Genomic DNA, 21,946 nt, shown 5'->3' with positions numbered 1-21,946 from the left:
GCAATAGAACTAAGCCCCAAACCAGCATAAGTAAAGGCAACAAATCCAAAGTAGATGGAACCAATTGGTTCTTGATAACAAAGATATGTCAGGAGATATTACCATAAACCAATGGTCTATGAGAATAGCAGAAATGAAGAAGATTTGATAATGTAACATTGTTGGGAGGGAATTGTTTTGCTTATTGGGAGGGGATTAATTTTTCCTTTTTAGAAGAAATGAATAATCCCTAGAATTACTAATACTATTATTTACGCACACTTCAGTAAGAAATATCCCAAATAGGTGACTCACTGTTAATGGATTTAAGAATGCCAGAAAAACATCTACTGAACTTTCTTTTTATTAAGTACACAAAAGGGCAGAGTCCCCTGACTATGTGCTTAAAAAACATATATTCTGTGACTGACATTTGAGAGTCTGATTTTGAAAATACATGTGGTAAAGTAGAAGGATTTTCATTTAGGTAAATTTTAATTGCACAGTTACTACAAATTAAGATTTACAGTGTGTAGCATAGTTCTGAGTTGTGCAAACTATATAATTTTTGAGATGTAAATCAGGGGTCTTAAAACCTAAAATGGCAATATCTAATAGATATTAATGTTTAATATCTAATATTAAATAGAGCAGTTAAATAAGCGTGTCTCTTGCAAAGCAGAACAACTTTTCTCAGAAACAAGGACACTCATGTTCTGGTTAAAGGTGACATAAACATACATTTTGAAATTATCAGTATCAAAAGTCCTACAATTTCTTTGAGAGGGTAATTCACTTGGAATACTTTAAATAAAATTAATGTCCATGCCAGGTAAGTTATTAAAACCTGGAACCTCCGTGCAGCTCCTGGTTAACCACACAAAGGGTTAGTTAACTTTTATGTTTATTGTTACATTGTTCACAACACTGAGGAATCTGCCTAGATGTCTATCAATGAATGGTTATAGAAAATGTTGGGTATATTCACAATGAAATTATACTCAGCTGTCAAGAATGAAATCAGAGCATCTGTAGGAAAATGGATGGAACTAGAGATCAATATGGTAAGTGAAATAAGCCAAATCCAGAAAGACAAATGTTTTATGTTTTCTCTCATACTAAATCTAGATGTTTCTATATCTGTGCTGTGTGTGTGTGTGTGTGTGTGTGTGTGTGTGTGTGTGTGTTTGAGAGGGTGTAGATAGATGACTCTGAAGGAAGAGATTTTAAGGGAGGAGAGCATGTGAACTGGAAATGAAAAAGGAACTAGTATCTGGCAGGAAGAAAGCACCTAGTGTGGGACTTGCAGGATGTATTGAAGAAGTGGGAGAGGGATATGGAATAGGAACTAAAGTATAATGACAAACATGAATAAAAATGTCACAATAAAACCAGCTACTTTGTATGCTGACTTAATAATGACCAACTTCTCTAGAGTTAAAAATTTCTATATCCTCTTTGTTGGAAAACAGGCACTAATGTTGTAGAAAAAGTACTTTTAAAATATCATTTCAAATTGTAAGGACTCAGTGAGTTCACTCAGGCTTGGTGCCATTTAGAATGATAATAAAAAGTGTAAAACTATTAAATGTAAACCAGAAAATGAGTGCCAAGATGTTACTAAAAGCTAAGTCTCAAGATGACAGTGAAAACAAATAGGACCAGAAATTTAAAAAAATTAATTGCAACGACTTAGCAAAAACAATGTGCTCCAATACATTCTTAATAACAAAAATATATTACATGTATATAATATTATATACAATAATAGTAAAGCCAAACTATTAGTATATTGACCAGAAAGATGAAAAAGTATATTGTGGAAAATTTCTGTCCACACAAAGGTGAAATGAAATCATTCAACCAGCAAGCAGAAAACAGTAGGGATTCAACAATTCTTACACCAGAGTGCTCAATGTGAATTTCTCATCTACTTCTAATTTATCTTCATGTCACACAATATGCAGTATATAAGCCATTTTCACTTCAAGAAAATTTTCCCTTCTACACAGATTTTTTTCCCATCCTTTAACTTAAATGGGCATAAATCTGTAATTTTTATTTACATAAGAAAATACTATATATTCTGGATTATTGAAAATGAATTTATATTCAACAAAACTTTGGTATAATGTATTTTGTATTTTAAACTTCTGGGAACTGTCTATATATTGAGAGCATACATCTATAGTCATTCTTTAATACAAGGAACATTTCATTGTGCTGAGTTATACATATTTTTAACCAATTCTACTAGGTTCAACTTTAGAGCGCTCATGCATATATTACTTTTAGAAATGATTTGAATACCATGGGTCCCTGTATTTGTTGAACTGAATGACCTGACAGTAAAATTCAGTTAAAGCTCTTGGCATTGGTGACACCTCTTCCCACTCTGACCTATTACTGTGGTAGACCTGCACTTCATCTGTGATCTCATCTGGTGCATAATCTCCACCTAATATGTAAATCTTATCCTCAATTCCAATTGCACCTGCATTAAAGCCTGCACACTCAAAAGACCCTTCTCCTTTCCAAACACAAGTATCAGGACAAAAACTATATACCTTATAGGTGGAAAGATCACATATATAAAGGGTGCAGTTTACTGGGACTGCTTTAATTAAAGTAGCATGAAAAAATTGCCCAAACTCTGCTACTAGTTCAGACCACTGGTCAGTTACAGCATTATATTTAAAAAAGCAATCAAGTGATGGATTGAAAGCATCGGCAATCTCTACCTCAGATCCAAGGACATAAATGATATTCTGGCATGCACTGGCTTCTGGGTAATAGATGCCTCTGGGTAATGGGCTAACTGATGTCCACTCTTTGGACAGTGGATTATAAGATTCAACATCTAAGAGACTTTTAATGTCCTGGGATCCTCTAGTTTTTCCACCTATAACAAATAATCGATTGAGAGCCATGACTGATGTATGCATGGTTCTTGGGGTTTTCATGGTTGAAACCCAGAAAAACTCATTTTTAACTGGACAGTAGCACCAGGTCTGGTCAGTGGCATCATGGTAAGACTGCGCAATATGAAGTCGAATCCTTCTACAGCACTTCCCTTTGCAACCACCTGTCAAGAATATTTTCTCTCCATAGCTAGACAGACTAGATCCTGGCAAATCAATCAGATGGGATTGTGGCAATATTTTCCAGGAGTCAGTTTTAATATTATAGCAAAATGTATATTGATTTTCCCCATTTTCCTCAGTTTTATGGATGAATATATATTTTTCAGTTGTGGATGGTCGAGCATCAGGAAAGAGGCCACTAGAACCTTGTACACACTTAATAGCATCCAGGATTATGTCAAAACAGTTTGTGCTTTTGAGTAAATACTCTTCATTGAGCAAACAGTCTTGAAGTGTGTTCTCAGATAACTGATGTAATCTTACTTTGGTAATCAAGTGAGGCAGGTGTTTTTGCCTGGACTCTAAGTTGTACTTAATCCATGTGAGGACAGCCTTTAGGACCATTTCTTCTTCAGGTACATTCAATTCATCTGATTCCAGACACTTTTGCAGCACTCCAAAATTCATTTCTAAAAAGTCTTTGGATTTAAACAACAAATGAAAGTGATGCTGCACAAAATATAAAGTGTGACTGAACAACTGGGCAGAGCCGTAGCTGTCTGACAGAGATAACAAATGCAAACAATTGACCAGACTGATGCTTTTTATTAAAAAGTCACTGCAAGCTTTGGACAGGAAGGAAACCTGAAGAAAGGATGACAACTGGAAGAACATTTCCACGTTATCATCTGTTATTCTTGTTTTTCCCGTATAGGCATAGTCAAGAAATGCCTTTACAGCTTTGGAGGACAAGTTAGTAATGGTAACACTTCCATCATCTCTTTCTTTCATGTTTACTTCGAACATAGCCCTGAAAAAAATTAAGAAAAAAAGAAGCACAAGTAAACAGAAATATTTTAATTACCACTATCTCCAATACCACTACATACATGCTTCTTTACCATTTACTTAATTTAGAATGCATTTATAAGATTTAATGGCATCTTAATGAATTATTTTAACATTTAAAATAACTATATGGTATAATACTTATCTGCTGACATATTATGTAACCTTCATAACAAAAACATATAACAGTGTAGCTGATACACAGAAATAAAAAAAGTTTAAAGTGGTTCAAATTTTATACACTAGCTAGTACTTACATATAACTCAGTTTTCTTCAATGACAAATTAATTATATCTGTGATGATAACTAAAATTTCTCAATATAAACTGCTCAAGATCTTAGGCTTAAAAAATTTACATGAAACACAGAAAATGAGAGGCCCACTGCTACCAATGATTTTGTATTGCTCTGTGGGGAAATCTGTCAAATCAGATTCATAGTGAAAAGGGAACCAAATATCCAAAGCCTAGATAATTACAAAGCCAAAAAACCAAACCTATATTTTTGTGGTAATAACCACAGAAAGACAGAGACTGTTCCTTAAACTTGAGTAATTTTGCTGGCTTGGAAATTAAAAGGCAAATCTAAATGATTGGTGCTAGCTTGAACTCAGGAGAGACAAAAATATAAGCTATTTGGAGGTGTATACTCAGGGAATAAAATGTAGTTTACTGTTTATCCTGGGTTCATAACTGTGCTGGTAATATAAAAAATGTTGTGGTGATTTGATTGAGAATGACCTGCCTCCCACCCCTCACTGGGTAATGTTTGAATACATGGTCCCCCGTTAGTATGACAATCTGTGAAGAATTAAAAGGGGTGGCTTTGTGGAAGAGGTTTGTCAATGAAGAGATATGAGGTTTCAAAGCAGTGGTGACATTATGAATGTGTTCTCTCATGTTCTTGCTATTGTGCCTTAGCTCTCCCATCACTGATTCTAACCTTCTGAAACTGTAAGCCTAATTAGACAGTTTCTTTTATAAGTTGTTTTGGTCATGTTGTCTTACCACAGCTTAGAAAAGTAACTAGGGCTAATACTTTGGGTGCTATATCGGTGAGTATCCAAATGCTTGTACTTGGAATTGGGGCTAACTTTTTGCTCAAAGTCTGTCCCAGAGAATAAATAAGTCAATTAGTGAGCACAAGATCTATTTGAAGAATATGAGAGATCTTTCAAATAAAGTAGGAAAACAATGATAAAGAGCCCTTTTCCCAGGCTGCTCAATATATTTCTTAATATGAAGCCAAACAAATGTAGTGACAAAAATTATGATACTTTATCTTAACATAAGGTTCTTTTAACATTGTATGCCAATTTAGACATTTTAACTTGTAATTATATATATGATGCAATCTTGCATAATAAAAGGATTAAACAGGTTGTGTAGAAGAATAAATAAGTTAATCATTGCAGAGTATTAACTGCTATTATTTGAAGAAATCAAATGGTTCCTAATAGTATTCCTCTCCCCACATCTCTGTTTGTCTGTCTCTGTATCTGTCTACCAACCTATTAAGGCTATATTTGTGTGTATGGGTGGTTTTGTCTGCATGTATGTATGTGCACAAGTATGTGCCTACTGTCCATGAAGGACAAAAGAGGGAATCAGATTCTCTGGAACTGGAATATGAATTACTATACAGATGCTGGGAATTGAATCCAGGTCTTCTGGAAGAGTAGTTAGTGCTCTTAACTGCTGAACAACTTCTTCAGTTCCTAGAGTCTAAGTATTTTACATTTGGTATCAGCTTCTACACCCTTGCAGAAGGCACATATAAGATCAAATTCCTATACTTTACTCTACTCTCCTACATATTTCTCAGATATGGCATGTTATTATAAGCAGTTTCTACACATGTTCCTTGATTTTATATCTTAATCATAATTTTTGCTATGTAGTGCAAACTTTTCTGACACTTTCATTTTACATTCTCTCAATGTAGTTAGTTTTCTCAAATTGTAGATATTATAAATGATTAAAATTCTAGCCACAGGGCTGTAGAGATGGCCTCTCAGTGGTTGAGAGCACTGTTCTTCCAGAGGTCCTGAGTTCAGTTACCAGCAGGCATATGATGGTTCACAAAACATCTGTAATAATACCTGCTCATATACACAAAACAAATCTTAAAAAAAAAAAAATCTAGCCACATTTGTACGTATTTTCATGTGAACTATGTAATAATTTAATAAAATTTAATAAAGACTTGTCATTTCTGCTATTTGAAAGTTTAAAATTGCCTTCTGGTCTGAGCCACTGCCCTGAGCATACCTTGGGTGCTAGGTTCATACCCAGTCCCACAATACCCTGAGAATGCTTTCTCCCAGGTACTCTAAAATTCCCAGGATCATAGGTGAGAAGGCTACAAGATCTGCTCCAACACAGGAGTTACCGGGAACCCCAGGATCTGGGGACTCAGCAATCCACACCTGGCCAGTAGCTCAGGTTCCTTCCAGTGTGAGCCAGTTGGGCATTGGTACTGCATCCAGTCCTTCAACACCCAGAGGAAGCTCGACTCCTAGGTACTCTAACAAGTCCAGGATCATAGGATCTCAGAAGCTTGGTCATACCAGGATTTAAGGATCCCAGAGAAAGCTTGACTCCCAGGAGCTCTAACACACCCAGGATCTCAAGAACACATGATCCCAGAATCACAGGATCACAAGAGACACTGAGGAGTTCTGACACAAGCAGGGTCACAGGAGGTACAGGCTCTAATCAGAGAATGGTAGTACTACAGATAACCCGATGGCAAGAGGCAAAATGCAAGAATATAAGCAACAGAAACCAAGGTTACTAGCATCATCAGAACCCAGTTCTCCCATCACATCAAATCCTGGATACCCCATAATACCAGGAAAGCAAGATTTGGATTAAAAATCAATTCTCATGATGATGATAACTTAAGGACATAAATAACTCCCTTAAAGAAATACAGGTAGAAGCCCTTAAAGAGGAAACAAAAAAGTCACTTAAAGAATTACAGGAAAAAACAACCTAACAGATGATGAAATTGAACAAAACTATCTAGGATCTAAAAATGGAAGTAGAAACAATAAAGAAATCACAAGGGAGACAACCCTGGAGATAGAAAACCTAGGAAAGTGACCAGGAACCATAGATGCAAGCATCACCAACAGAATAAAAGAGATAGAAGAGAGAATCTCAGGTGCAGAAGATACCATAGAAAACATGATTAAACAGTCAAAGAAAATGCAAAAGGCAAAAAAGCTCCTAACTCAAAACATCTAGGAAATCCAGGACACAATAAGATGAAACCTAAGAATAATAGATATAGAAGAGAGTGAAGACTAAAGGGCCAGTAAATAACTTCGACAAAATTATAGAAGAAAACTTCCCTAACCTAAAGAAACAGATGCTCATGAACATATAAGAAGCCTACAGAATTCCAAATAGACTGGACCAGAAAAACAAAACAAAAAACAACCCCCCCCTCCGCCAAAACCCCCAAACTTCGTCACACAGTAATCAAAACACGAAATGCACAAAACAAAGAAAGAATACTAAAAGCAGTAAGGGAAAAAGGTCAAGTAACATATAAAAGCAGATCTAGCACAATTACACCAGACTTTTCATTGGGTACCCTAAAAACCAGAAGATCCTGGGCAGGTGTCATACAGACTCTAAGAGAACATAAATGCAAGCCCAGGGTACTATACCCAGCAGCACTCTCAATTACCAAAGATGGAGAAAGATATTCCATGACAAAACCAAATTTACACAATATCTTTAAGCAAATCTAGCCCTACAAAGGATAATAGATAGAAAAGGCCAACACACACACACACACACACACACACACAGACACAGACACACAAAGAAAAAGAAAAAGAAAAAGAAAAAGAAAGAGCAAGAAAGTAATTTTCTTTCAACAAACCCAAAAGAAGATAGCCACACAAATATACTTTTACTTCTAATAATAAAAATAACAGTAAACCACAATCACCTTTCTTTATTATCTCTTAACATCAATGGACTCAATTCACCACTAAAAAGACATAGACTAACAAAGTAGATATGTAAAAAAGGATCCAGCATTTTGCTGTATTCAGGAAACATACCTCAGTTTCAAAGATATACACTATCTTAAAGGCCTGGAAAGCAACTTTCCAAGCAAACAGTCTCAAGAAACAAGCAGCAGTAGCCATTCTAATACCCAATAAAATCGGCTTTCAACCAAGTTATCAAAAAAGTCAAGGAAGGACACTTCATAATCATCAAAGGAAAAATCTACCAAGAAAAACTCTCAATTCTGAACATCTGTGCTCCAAATGCAAGGGCACCCACATTCATAAAAATAACTTTATTAAAGCTCAAAGCACACATTGAACCTCACACAATAATAGTAAGAGACTTCAACACCCCACTCTCAGCAATGAACAGATTATAGATACAGAACATAAACAGAGACACAGTGAAAATCAAATAAGTTATGAAGCAAATGGATTTAACAGATATCTATAGAACATTTCATCCTAAAACAAAAGAATATACCTACTTCTCAACACCTTCTCCAAAATTGACCATAAAATTGGTCACAAAACAGGCCTCAACTGATACAAGAAGACTGAAATAATCCCATGCATCCTATCATATCACAACGGCCCAACTCTGGTCTTCAAAAGCAACAAAACAACAGAAAGCCCACATACACATGGGAGCTGAACAACTATCTACTCAGTGATAACTTTGTCAAGGAAGAAATAAGGAAAGAAATTAAAGACTTTTTAGAATTTAATGATAATGAAGGTACATCATACCAAAACTGAGGGGACAAAATGAAAGCAGTAATAAGAGGAAAATTCATAGGTCTAAGTGCCTCCAACTAAGTAGGAAAAAAAAAAAAAAGAATATAAGAGAGTCAACAAAACCAGAATCTGTTTCTTTGAGAAAGTAAATAAGATAGATAATCTTTAGCAAGACTAATCAGAGGGCATAGAGATTATCCAAACTAACAAAATCAGAAATGAAAAGGGAGACATAACAATAGAAACTGAGGAAATTAAAAAAAAAAATCATCAGATCCTATTACAAAAGCTTATATTTAACAAATCTGAAAAATCTGGAAGAAATGGACAATTTTTTAGACAGGTGCCAAAGTTAAGTCAGGATCAGATAAACAGTCCCTTAACTCCTATGGAAATAGAAACAGTTATTAAATTCTCCCAACCCCCAAAAAGAACAGGAGCACATGTTTTTAGTGCAGAACTCTATGAAACCTTCAAAGAAGACCTAATACCAATACACTTCTAACTATTCCACAAAATAGAAACAGAAAGAACACTACGCAATTCATTCTATGAAGCAACATTTATGCTTATAACTAAACCACACAAAGACCAAAAGAAGAAAGAGAACTTCAGACCACCTTCCCTTATGAATATCAAATTAAAAATATTCAATAAAATTCTCGCAAACCGAATGCAAGAACACATCAAAATAATCATCCATTATGATCAAGACAGCTTCATCCAAGGGATGCAGGGATGGTTTAATATATGGAAATTCATCAATGTAATCCACTACATAAACAAACTCAAAGGAAAAAAAAAACCACATATGGTCATCTCATTAGATGCTGAAAAAGCATTTGACAACATTCAACACCCCTCCATGATAAAAGTCTTGGAAAGATCAGGAATTCAAGGCCCATAGCTAAACACAGTAAAAGCAATATACAGCAAACCAGTAGCCAACATCAAACTAAATGGAGGGAAACTTGAAGTAATCCACTAAAACCAGGGACTAGACAAGGCTGCCCCACTTTCCCTATCTATTCAGTATAGTACTCGAAGTTCTAGCCAGAGCAATTAGAACACGAAAAGAGATCAAAGGGATACAAATTGGAAAGGAAGAAGTCAACAACATCACTATTTGCAGAGGATATGAGAGTATAATTAAGTGACCCCAAAAAATTCCACCAGAGAACTCTTAAACATGATAAACAACTTCAGTCAAGTGGCTGGATATAAAATTAACTCAAACAAATCACTAGTCTTCCTCTACTCAAAGGATAAACAGGCTGAGAAANAAATAAGATAGATAATCTTTAGCAAGACTAATCAGAGGGCATAGAGATTATCCAAACTAACAAAATCAGAAATGAAAAGGGAGACATAACAATAGAAACTGAGGAAATTAAAAAAAAAAAATCATCAGATCCTATTACAAAAGCTTATATTTAACAAATCTGAAAAATCTGGAAGAAATGGACAATTTTTTAGACAGGTGCCAAAGTTAAGTCAGGATCAGATAAACAGTCCCTTAACTCCTATGGAAATAGAAACAGTTATTAAATTCTCCCAACCCCCAAAAAGAACAGGAGCACATGTTTTTAGTGCAGAACTCTATGAAACCTTCAAAGAAGACCTAATACCAATACACTTCTAACTATTCCACAAAATAGAAACAGAAAGAACACTACGCAATTCATTCTATGAAGCAACATTTATGCTTATAACTAAACCACACAAAGACCAAAAGAAGAAAGAGAACTTCAGACCACCTTCCCTTATGAATATCAAATTAAAAATATTCAATAAAATTCTCGCAAACCGAATGCAAGAACACATCAAAATAATCATCCATTATGATCAAGACAGCTTCATCCAAGGGATGCAGGGATGGTTTAATATATGGAAATTCATCAATGTAATCCACTACATAAACAAACTCAAAGGAAAAAAAAAACCACATATGGTCATCTCATTAGATGCTGAAAAAGCATTTGACAACATTCAACACCCCTCCATGATAAAAGTCTTGGAAAGATCAGGAATTCAAGGCCCATAGCTAAACACAGTAAAAGCAATATACAGCAAACCAGTAGCCAACATCAAACTAAATGGAGGGAAACTTGAAGTAATCCACTAAAACCAGGGACTAGACAAGGCTGCCCCACTTTCCCTATCTATTCAGTATAGTACTCGAAGTTCTAGCCAGAGCAATTAGAACACGAAAAGAGATCAAAGGGATACAAATTGGAAAGGAAGAAGTCAACAACATCACTATTTGCAGAGGATATGAGAGTATAATTAAGTGACCCCAAAAAATTCCACCAGAGAACTCTTAAACATGATAAACAACTTCAGTCAAGTGGCTGGATATAAAATTAACTCAAACAAATCACTAGTCTTCCTCTACTCAAAGGATAAACAGGCTGAGAAAGAAATCAGGGAAGTAACACCCTTCATTCTAGTCACAAAAAATATTACATACCTTGTTGTGACTCTAACCAATCAAGAACTTCAAGTCTTTGAAGAAAGAAATCAAAGATCTCAGAAGATGGAAAGATCTCCCATGCTCATAGACTGGAAGGATTAATATAGTAAAAAATGGCCATCTTGCCGAAAGCAATCTACAGATTCAATGCAATCACCATCAAAATTCAAACTCAATTCTTCATAAAGTTAGAAAGAGCAATTTGCAAATTCATTTGGAATAATGAAATACCCAAAATAAGGAAAAATATTTTCAACAATAAAGGAACTTCTAGGGGAATCACTATCCCTGACCTCAAGCTGTATTATAGAGCAATAGTGATAAAAACTGTAGGACAGGCAGGATGATCAATGGAATAAAATTGAAGACCCAGAAGTGAATCCACACAGCTATGGTCATTTGATATTTGACAATGGAGCTAAAACCATCCAGTGGAAAAAAAGTCAGCATTTTCAACAAATAATGCTGGTTCAACTAGCTGTCAGCATGTAGAAGAATGCACATTGATCGATTCTTATCTCCCTGTATAAGGCTCAAGTCCAAGTGGATCAAGGACCTCCAGATAAAACCAGATTCACTGAAACTAACTGAAGAGAAAGTGGGGAAGAGCCTCGAACACATGGGCACAGGGAAAAATTCCCTGAACAGAACACCAATGGCTTATGCTCTAAGATCAACAAGAGGCACATAGGACCTCAGAAAATTACAAAGCATCTGTAAGGCAAAGGACACTCTCAATAGGACAAAACAGCAACTGACATATAAAAAAACTATCTTTACCAATCCTAAATCTCATAGAGGGCTAATATCTAATATATACAAAGAGTTCAAGAAGTTAGACTCCAGAGACCCAAATAACCCTATTTAAAAATGGGGTACAGAGCTAAACAAAAAAAATTTTCAACTGAGGAATATCAAATGGCCAAGGTGCACCTAAAGAAATGTTCAACATGCTTATTCATCAGGAAATTCGAATCAAAACAACCCTGAGATTCTACCTCATACCAGTCAGAATGGCTAAGATCAAAAACTCAGTTGACAGCAAATGTGGAAAAACAGGAACATTCTTCTACTGTTGCTGGGATTGCATGCTGGTACTTCCACTCTGGACATCAGTCTGACTGTTCTTCAGAAAACTGGACATAATATTAACTGAGGACCCAGCTATAACATTTCTGGGCATATACACAAAAGATGCTCCAACATACAACAAGGATACATGCTCCACTATGTTTCTAGAAGCTTTATTTATAATAGCCAAAAGATGGAAAGAACACAGATGTCCGTCAACTGAGGAATGGATACAAAAAGTATGGTATATTTACACAATGGAGTTCTACTCACCCATTAAAAACAATGACTTCATGAAATTCTTAGACAAATGGATGGAAGTACAAGTTATAATTCTGAGTGAGGTAATCCAGTCACAAAAGAACACACATGGTATGTACTCATTGATAAGTGGATATTAACCCAAAAGGCTTGGAATACCCAAGATACAATTCACCAGACCATATGAAACTCAATAAGGAGGGCCAAAGTCCTTCTTAGAAGGGGGAACAAAATACTCATGGGAGCAAATATAGAGACAAAGTGTGGAACAGAGACTGAAAGAAAGGTCATCCAGAGACTGCCCCACCTGGACATCCATCCAATATACAGTCACCAAACCCAGATACTATTTATGGATGCCAAGAAATGCATGCAGACAGGAGCCTGATATAGCTGTTTCCTGAGAGGCTCTGCCAGGGCCTAAGAAATACAGAGGTGGATTCTATCAGCCAACCATTGGATTGAGCACGGGGAGTTAGAGAAAGGACTGAAGGAGCTGAAGAGGTTTGCAACCCCATAGCAAGAACAACAATATCAACTAACCAGACTTCCCAGAGCTCCCAGGGACCAAACCACCAACCAAGGAGTACAAATGGAGGGACCCATGACTCCAACTGTAGAGGATGGCCTTCTTAGTCATCAATAGGAGAAGAGGCCCTTGTTCCTAAGATGGCTGAATGCCCCAGTATAGGGGAGTGCCAGGATAGGGAGGTGGGAGTGGGTAGGGAACACCCTCATTAAAGCAGGGGAAGGGGGCTGGGATAGGGTTTTTAGGGTGGCAGGAAAGGGGATAACATTTGCAATGTAAATAAAGGAAATATCCAATAAAAAAAAAAAGAAAAAAAGAAGAAAGAACTCATAGAATTCAATGATAGAACCTAGGTGTCCATCAACAGAAGAACAGATTTTTCTAATGCACATAATGTACACAGCAGATTGTTTTCAGACATAAAGAAAAAGGAAGTCACTTGGTTTGCAGGAAAATGGATGCAAGTGAAGAAATTGTATTAAGCTAAGAGATACACACTTTGTTGTTTGTTGTTTCTAGATTTTTCTAAGGAAACACAAAGTTCTGTTTGTGCTTATGGCATAAAGTGAAATCACTCAGGGAATAAGGTGGTCTACAGGAGGGGCAGGGAGGATATTCTATATAAACAATATATACCTGTGTGGAATGCCCTTGTATGACACAATATGACATACAATAAATATGTACAATGGAAACCTAAAAAAATGTTTAAACTTAAAAATGAAAACTATCATTCTATCATTCTATTTTAATAGTAATTTTAACAATGAAAAGCAGACTCAAAAGTGAGGAAAGGGCTTGAGGCTACATTTTGTTGTGTATTATTTACTAATACTCTTAAATTTATTTAGCTTTATAATTGACAACTGCCCCTCTGCACAGAACTATTTATCTAAAAAGTTTGATAAGAGCAGAAGATGGCAAATTCAAATGTTTACAAGAACTTTTTGTTGTAGTAGCTTGAAAACACTGTAGGAAAATCATGCTGAATACTCAGAACAGGATCTTTCTGTTTTCCTATGCTATGGAACAAGAACTTTATTGACTAACATTAACTGTATGTAAAATAAAATATGCTAACCATTTATATATAACTTCCTTTATAACCTCCAGAAAGACATCATGTATTAATTTCTATTTTTTACTTTTCTAATTTCCTTGTCACTAGTGAGGAGACCTAGGTCTGACTAGGGTAAGTGACTTGCGTAAGGTCACACGAACAGAAAGCAGGAGACCTGGGATTTAGATTAGGGCATATATACTAAGAAACTAAGTATTTAAACCATTAAATAGACAGAGGCCTGTGAATAAGAGGCCACATTTTTTTTTTAAATTTTTTATTAGATATTTTCTTTATTTACATTTCAAATGTTATCCCCTTTCCTAGTTTCCCCTCTGAAAATCCCCTATCCCCTCCCCCTTCTCCCCAACCCACCCACTCTGATTTTTGGTCCTGGCATTCCCCTATACTGGGGCATAAAACCTTCACAGGACCTAGGGAAGAGGCCACATTTAAAAGGATAAGGAACACTCTAAAAGTTTTATGGAAGGAAAGCTGTGCTCAAAAGAAGGGAAGACAAAGGAGGTACAGGATCAACAGATTCTAACAGTGGGGGTCCCAGGAGAGCTCAAAGTCTGCCTCAGAATATATGAAGAAACAAAAAGAAAAGAGTTACATTAAGAAAACAGCTAGTTCAAGACTGCTGGAGCCTCCCTGATCAAGGACATTGTGAATCACTGAACTCAAAATTCAAAGCAAAACCCCAGAGGCATTCAGTAAGCAGCAGATAGCAAGAAATGCTTGCTAAATAAAGTCTAGCTCGTAATATTTACTCTAATAGGAATACAGCAGATTTTGAATTACATGTTTATAATGCAGGTTTTTAATTAATGATTCAAAATAGAACAGCACAAGGCCCTAGGTTCAGTCCCTAACTTAAACAAATCATAAATGCAATATAATTACTATTTTGCTTCATATATTAAATCTTACTCAGCTTTTACCAATTAGGTGGGAAATTAAAACCCTACTTAATATTTCTTCCAAAACTGGTCCTAATGTAGAGTAGCAGTTAGGACTTGAGTTTACTGCAGTATGTCTAGGATGACTGATTGCAGAGTGTCACCAAAAGATACCTGTTTCTTTATTGGCCAGAAGACAATTGCCACAGTATTGTATTAATGTGGGAAGTGGGTGTGCCAAGCCCCGTGTTCTCTGTTTGCCAAGAACCTGAGCCTGCTGAGCCTGTGAAGACAGACTGATGTGCTGCTCACCTGATGAGTCACTGGCCTTCCTGGCTGAACTCTGTTTGGATCCAGGAGAGGGGGGAGGGATTAGGTCAGAGGACTGATGAAAACAGGATGTGCCCTGGGGGGTGGGGGGAGGAGGGAGGAAAATGCTGGGGGGGGGGGGAGAAGCTGTTTAAGAATGCTGTGGGAAAAAGCTGTTTGGGAATACAGTTAGAGAAAGTAGTTGAAGAAAGCTGTTGGAGAAAGAAGCTGCTTGAAAACCTGCCTTGGTGTGTGTGTCGTCCCCCCCCCCCCCCCCAATCTCTGCCGGTCAGAGTTCGGGGTTTGTGGCAAATAATACATCTGACCTTATTGCAACAGAAACCTCCTATCATCATGGCAATCTTCCTTTCTCAGCTTCCTCAATGCTGATATTACATGCACGGAAGGAGAAAAAATGTCTTATGGGCTGCAGTTCCTCCCCTAGGAAATGGCATAACTCAGCTTCAATCTTTTTCAACTTGTCATTTCACCTTTTGCTAATATGATATCACTCACAGATTCCTTAAAGTTAACCCCATATGAACCCTACCCAGAATAACTCAAGGTACTAATTTTAAAGATCTTTGGGAAACTATCCTGGGAGAACTCTTGTTTTTACAGCTGCAGTTTAAGATTCTCTATTAACTTCATCAGCTCTGTTTAATTGGCTTTTAGATTCATCGTCTATTCGAACCCTTGCCATTTGTCATTGTCTGCCTGTACCACTTCTGTGCTTGTTTAACATCCTGTTGCATGTCTAGCATGATCTGGGCTTATAGTTTTCAGGTATGTCTCTGTAATCCTCTGTTCTTGTTGAATCTTTGTTTCATTTTGCATTTGCAGTACAAATCACTTTGTCAGACACCTCAGCACTAATGTTTCCATCTTAGTATTTGTATATGCTGCTAAAACTTCCCCACTGCAAACATTCCAGTTTTGACATGAAGACATAGTCTGTGAACCTTAAGTATTTATGATAAGAGAAAGAAAACATCTCTGCTCTAGCCCAGTTAATGTGTGAAATGTGAAATGTGACAAATCTTCAGCACCTCAGTCTGGGAGAATCTGGTCAGCACTGAAGGGGCTATTGTAAAAAGTCAGCTGCTTCCATTTAAATGGTGCCTTAAAATCGAGAGTCTAAATTGCCAACACTACCATTACAGTAGTAGTCCCACAAAGAGCTTTATGTGCCAGCTCAGTGCTCAGCCTTTAACTGTGGCACTTCCACAGCTGTGATGTAGCCTTGATAGGTGGCTTCTAGAGCTCTACCATGTGCAGTGGTGCATCTTCAAATTCAAGGATAAAACTAAAGACCTGTCTGGGTCCATTTTAATTTCATTAGTGAATTTATGAGAAGTTTGATGAACCTTCCCCCTTCATCTTTTAACAATCCCCTTTGATTATTTTAATGATAGTTTGTTTCTAAGTGATGCTTTTGTTTGAACCAGATAAAGTTAGTGAAACTTTGTAATGATCTATGTACACTTTTACTTGTAAAATGGGAATTTCTATATAACACTTTTACTTGTAAAATGGGAATTTCTATATGTTTATACTTGTAAATATGATTGTAGTTAGTGTCATCATTGCTCATTGTGATTCTGTTAATGACTTGTATTGGAACCAATTTCTTAGTGGTCTTGTAACAGGGAGATGGGTGGGGTGGGAGGGTTATTTGTACCACTGAAGCTCCATTCATTTGATTCTTTACTGTCTTAAGGGGAGAAAAAGAATGTGAAATGTTCTGTGTATTATTGGACTTCAAGAAATATTTTAGAAACTGTGTGACTGCTTTAATACTTTTTTCCAATGCTATTTGAATCATACTACCAGTTATGCTAAAGCTAAATAACAGTTGTGCAAACAATTAATGCCTGTATAAGATCAAGCACACCACTGTTATGCAGTTGACATTTATTATATTAAATGTGAGGCTAGTAAACTATACAGTTTTAGATATTAAATCTCATTACAGGGTTATTTATATAATGTGACACTATTCTATACTGATAGACTACATGAAGTAGTTTTAAAAGGCAGTACTGTTTTTATTTCAGAAGTTAACAATGAGAAAGAAATGTGACCTGGCTGTGTTTGTCTTCTATATAAAGACTGAAGTACTTTATGTTTTTCTGACTAACAATCACAGAGGGCAAAGTTCAAAGCTTTCTTGTAAAGACGGTTCTTTTCAAGCTACTGTTTTTTTTTTTTTTTTTCTAAAGCTGGCGTTTGATTCCATAGTAGGCAAGTTCCTTCATGTGGAGTAGTGCAACCTGTGTATGGGTTATAACTTTTTTTTTTTTTTTTTTTTCAAGACAGGGTTTCTCTGTATAGCCCTGGCTATCCTGGAACTCACTCTGTAGACCAGGCTGGCCAAAAATCTGCCTGCCTCTGCCTCCCAAGTGCTGGGATTAAAGGCATGTTCCACCACTGCCCAGCTGGTTATAACATTTAAAGACATTTGTACTTGCACAGTTTTTAAGTCATTCTTAAATCAGTTTTAAACGTTGAACATGTGAGCTGTCTAAAAGAAGTCTCTTAATTTTGCAATAATTCCCTCTTTGCGTACATATTGATTTCTTAATGGTAAAAAAGCCTTGTTTATGATAGTGTTCTCTGTTGAGAATATTTTCATGGAATAAAGCAATCTTTTCATGGTCAAAAAAAGAGAAGACTCCCTATTCAAAAGCTATTAATAATCGAGTTCTAATTGAGTCTTTTTTATTAAGAATTAAACATTATTATAACATGCTCAGGGGGCAGTGAATATGGTTGTAAAATATATCATTTATTTCATATATAAAATCTAAGGCATAGATGGGGGTACAGTACCTGAAAAAGTCACTGCATGCAGCCAACACACAACGATGACATGGGATTATTTCTTCTTTCATGATTATTTTGAAGTCATAAAAGACATTCTGTTCTCTAAAACTCTGTAGCACACATAAGATTTTCTGTCCATGATCTTCTGATGCAAGGTAATTCTTTTTCTTCTCAGATGAGATTCCATTCCATGAGCTTTGTTCATTTAAATTGTATGAATTATCCATAGCTAATTCCACCTGTTCTTAGAACTAGAATAAAAAAAAAAGTGTGATAGGAAGCTAATGGTATTTACAGATTTAATTTGACCTCTCTTCAAGCTGGCAACATAACTTATCAGGTAAAAACTCTTGCCATGCAAGCCGGTGACCTAAGTTAGACTCACAGACCCCATATGAAGTGGAAGAAGAGAACTCCACAAAACTATTTTCTGACATCCATGTTTGTCACAATCTCCCATAATGAATTTTTAAAAAATGTACTTAAGGTGTGAAATTATAACAATATTCAACAACAGCAATATGATAGTAAACCTTACTTTAAACATTTATTTTTCATGATATTTAATACTAAAATTTTTTTTGAATTTTCATAAATGTGTACTTGAATAGAGAAGTATGCAATTGAGACCTGACATTTATGGTTGTAGGAGTGACTGTTAAACTATATGAATACCTACCTTCTTTAGGCCTTCACTACATGCCTCATCCTATTGTTATTGAAGTCATCCTATTGTTATTAAAGCATTACTCTTGAAGTAGTTCTTATTTTAGTATATACTCTATACATCCCTGTCCTTCTACGCATGATGTCCTATAGCTAAATCAGGATTAAAATGCTGATGGTGATGTACAGACTACATATCTTCTACCTTTAACCCTAACCCTGACTTTCACTAGAAAACTGGCTTAAGGGGGGAAAAAAAGCCACCAGTTTGGTGGTACTAGTCACTTTATAGCTATAGTAGTTTGAATAAAAGTGGCCCCCAAGGCTTGTAAAGGTGTGGCACTATTAGAGGGTATAGCCTTTTAGGAGTAGGTGTGGCCTTGTTAAGAGTAAATGTGTCATTGGGGGTGAACTTGGAGGTTTCAAATGCTCAAGCCAGGACGAGCGTCACTCTTTCTCTCTGCAGCCTTCCCATCTGGGTTTAGAAATCTGGGCTCCTGTGCTAGCATCTTGTCTACCTGTGAACCCTAATGCTTCCTGACATGATGACAAAAGACTAATCCTCACCTGTAAGCCAGTGTCAATTAAATGCTTTACTTTATAAGAGTTGCTGTGGTCATGCTGTCTCTACACAGCAACAGAAACCCTAACTAAGACAATGGCTGTTAATAAAGAAAAGCAAATGTCGGTCCTACTTGACCTATTTGAAAGCAGGAAGAAAAACAGCATACTGGTACTAAGTATTGTAAAAGGGTTTTCTAAATATAATGTAAAGAATGCAAAACAGCAGAGCCAGATACTCATTAACTTTCCAAATAACAAGTTCAGCTACAAACACTAAAGTGTTAACAGCCAAAATTATAGAAATGAGAAACAGAAAAAAAAAAAAAAAAAAAAAGGAAAACAAATCCCCCAATGTCTCTCTTTCATGATTATCCACTGCCTTAAAATCCCCCAACACTTAGTGGCTTATGACCATTTATTCCTTTCAGAGTACTGGGGGCTTAGCTGGAGCATGTTGCTTTGGGTTTTCACAGAACTACAAATAGTCGGATGGATTGCAGGCAGCTGTGGTTGGAGTCATCTGGTGTTTGACATCTTCAATGGCCTCTTTAAGGTAAAGTATAAATAAGAACCATTGAAGAATTAGAGGTGGGGAGTGTGGAGCACTACAATGGGTTTAAAAGGAAAGGACACGGTTTGCATGAATTTTCTTTTCTATTGATGGTGGTGGTGTTGCATGTGCCACAGTGCATGTTGAGATTAGAAGACAGACTCAGGTATCTGTCCCCAACCTTCCATTTTATTTGAGGTAGTTTCTTGTTATTTGGCACTGTGTACATCAGGATAGCTGATCCAGGAACTTCTGGGGATTCTCATCTCTCTGCCTCCTATCTCATCTAAGCACTAGGATTACAGATGCACTTGACACGAGATAAGGATCACATTCAATTCCTCATGACTGCAAGACAAGTGTTTTACCCACTACCATTTCTTTGGTCTTTGGTCACTCAATTATTTTTTAAAGAAATTCAGCAAGGTCAGGCTTAGAAGAGTAGAAGTAGGTACTTTGTAACTCTGTTCTTTTGTTTTGGATGTGAAAAACATGCAATATGTCAGTACACAAAGAAAAGAAGCAGATGTAAAATGAAATTCTGACAATGATAAGAGTTTAAATTCAGCATTTGTATCCATATCTCAAACCAAAGTCTTTAGATCCTTATTGTCCAGCAAACTGGACAATGATTTTATATGTAAAACTTCCACTCCTGTTAACAGGTAAATATTGGCAGATCAACAAATGGTTAGAACTTTTGTAGCTGCTCAGTGATACAACAACCCTGGCAGTACAAGTGAGGAACTAAGGGTGAGGCAGACACTGTGGTACACAGAAAGACAGGGAGAGAGGCCATGGCTAGGTCATAAAGGTAGAACACTTCCAAGATGGATGGCTTCTTCCTTACCCTCTTGACTTAAGACAAAAGCCTGGCAGCATAAAATAAGGACCCTGTAGCCATTTTGCTTCCTACATGCAGGCCCACTGCTGTTTCAACAAGTTCAAGGCTGGATCAGGACAGGTTACACAACAGTTGTTGGCCAATCAACCATCCTATCTTTACTCAAACTGTCAAAACCTTAATTATGAGAAGAAAACCCTTCAGTGACTTTAAACCCCACAGCTCTTGAGAAGAGATTGGATTTACTGGTTTTGTAGGGGGTCTTTTTCTCTGTGGTGCTGCGTAAGTAGGTTTCCTCATCCTCAGTACATGCTGTTCTTCAACTGCTGATTCCATCTGCTCCTGTTTGCCCTGTGTGAGATTTCTCAGCAGCTACCTGCTGTGTTTGAGATTTTTTTAACTGTCAGAGGAAACCAACCCGATTGAGACCCCTGGCTGTATCATTAGGACTTTGAATACTCTTTATGGTCTTCTCACTCAAAGCTGATAGTAACTCTTTAGGACTGTTAACCAACCTGATTGAGACCCCAGGCTATATCATTAGGACTTTGGATACTCTTTATGGTCTTCTCACTCAAAGTTGATAGTAACTCTTTAGGACTGTTAATAATGCTTTCTTTAAAACAGAAAGTTGAAGTTCAGATAAAACAACATGCCTAAGAACACAAAATATATAGAAGCACATTTGTAAACTTGAAGGCCAGGCTTTTTAAAACACACTACCCCTCCATTTCAACATCAACCAAAAGCTTAGAAAGCAGTTTTACAGCTAGGCAGTGATGGCAGGCACACACCTTTAATTCCAGCACTCAGGAGACAGAGACAGGTGGATTTCTGAGTTCGAGACGAGCCTGGCCTACAGAGCTGGTTTCAGGACAGCTAGGGCTACCCAAAGAAACTGTGCCTCAAAAATAGAATAAACAAACAAATAAATAAAAACAGCAACAACAAAGAGAGAGATTCACTTATAAGATCCTCTCATAAGGTTCTGCTCAAAAGGTGCCACAGTAAATTGATGTCACCGATGAGACAGGGTTTCACAATGTAGCCTTGGCTAGCTTTGAATTCAAGGAGGTTTCTATTACCTTATTATAGTTGTCAGGTGTAGTGGGTATTCCTGGTTGTCAACTTGACTATATTTGAAATGAACTACAATCCAGAATTGGAAGGCTCACCAGTGAACCTAATCTGGAGACTGGGAGATAGAAGTT

The 21,946-nt window shown here is 36.6% G+C and overlaps 1 protein-coding gene across 1 annotated transcript in view; it reads right to left on the bottom strand.

Annotated features, from left to right (window-relative positions):
• Nucleotides 1-325: 325 nt before the first annotated feature.
• Kbtbd3 (kelch repeat and BTB domain containing 3) overlaps nucleotides 326-21,946 on the bottom strand; it is a 26,603-nt gene continuing 4,982 nt past the window's right edge. Inside the window, exons 2-3 of the mRNA XM_021207474.2 lie at nucleotides 18,118-18,362; nucleotides 326-3,873 (exon numbers count right to left, since the gene is read on the bottom strand). Of these exons, the coding sequence (XP_021063133.1) occupies nucleotides 2,271-3,873; nucleotides 18,118-18,338 (1,824 nt within the window). The 5' untranslated portion in view covers nucleotides 18,339-18,362 and the 3' untranslated portion in view covers nucleotides 326-2,270. The remainder of the gene's footprint in view (nucleotides 3,874-18,117; nucleotides 18,363-21,946) is intronic.

The sequence above is a fragment of the Mus pahari genome, chromosome 10 (genome assembly GCF_900095145.1).
Source record: "Mus pahari chromosome 10, PAHARI_EIJ_v1.1, whole genome shotgun sequence".
Classification (NCBI taxonomy): domain Eukaryota; kingdom Metazoa; phylum Chordata; class Mammalia; order Rodentia; family Muridae; genus Mus; species Mus pahari.
This window is presented reverse-complemented; position numbering and strand designations above follow the sequence as displayed.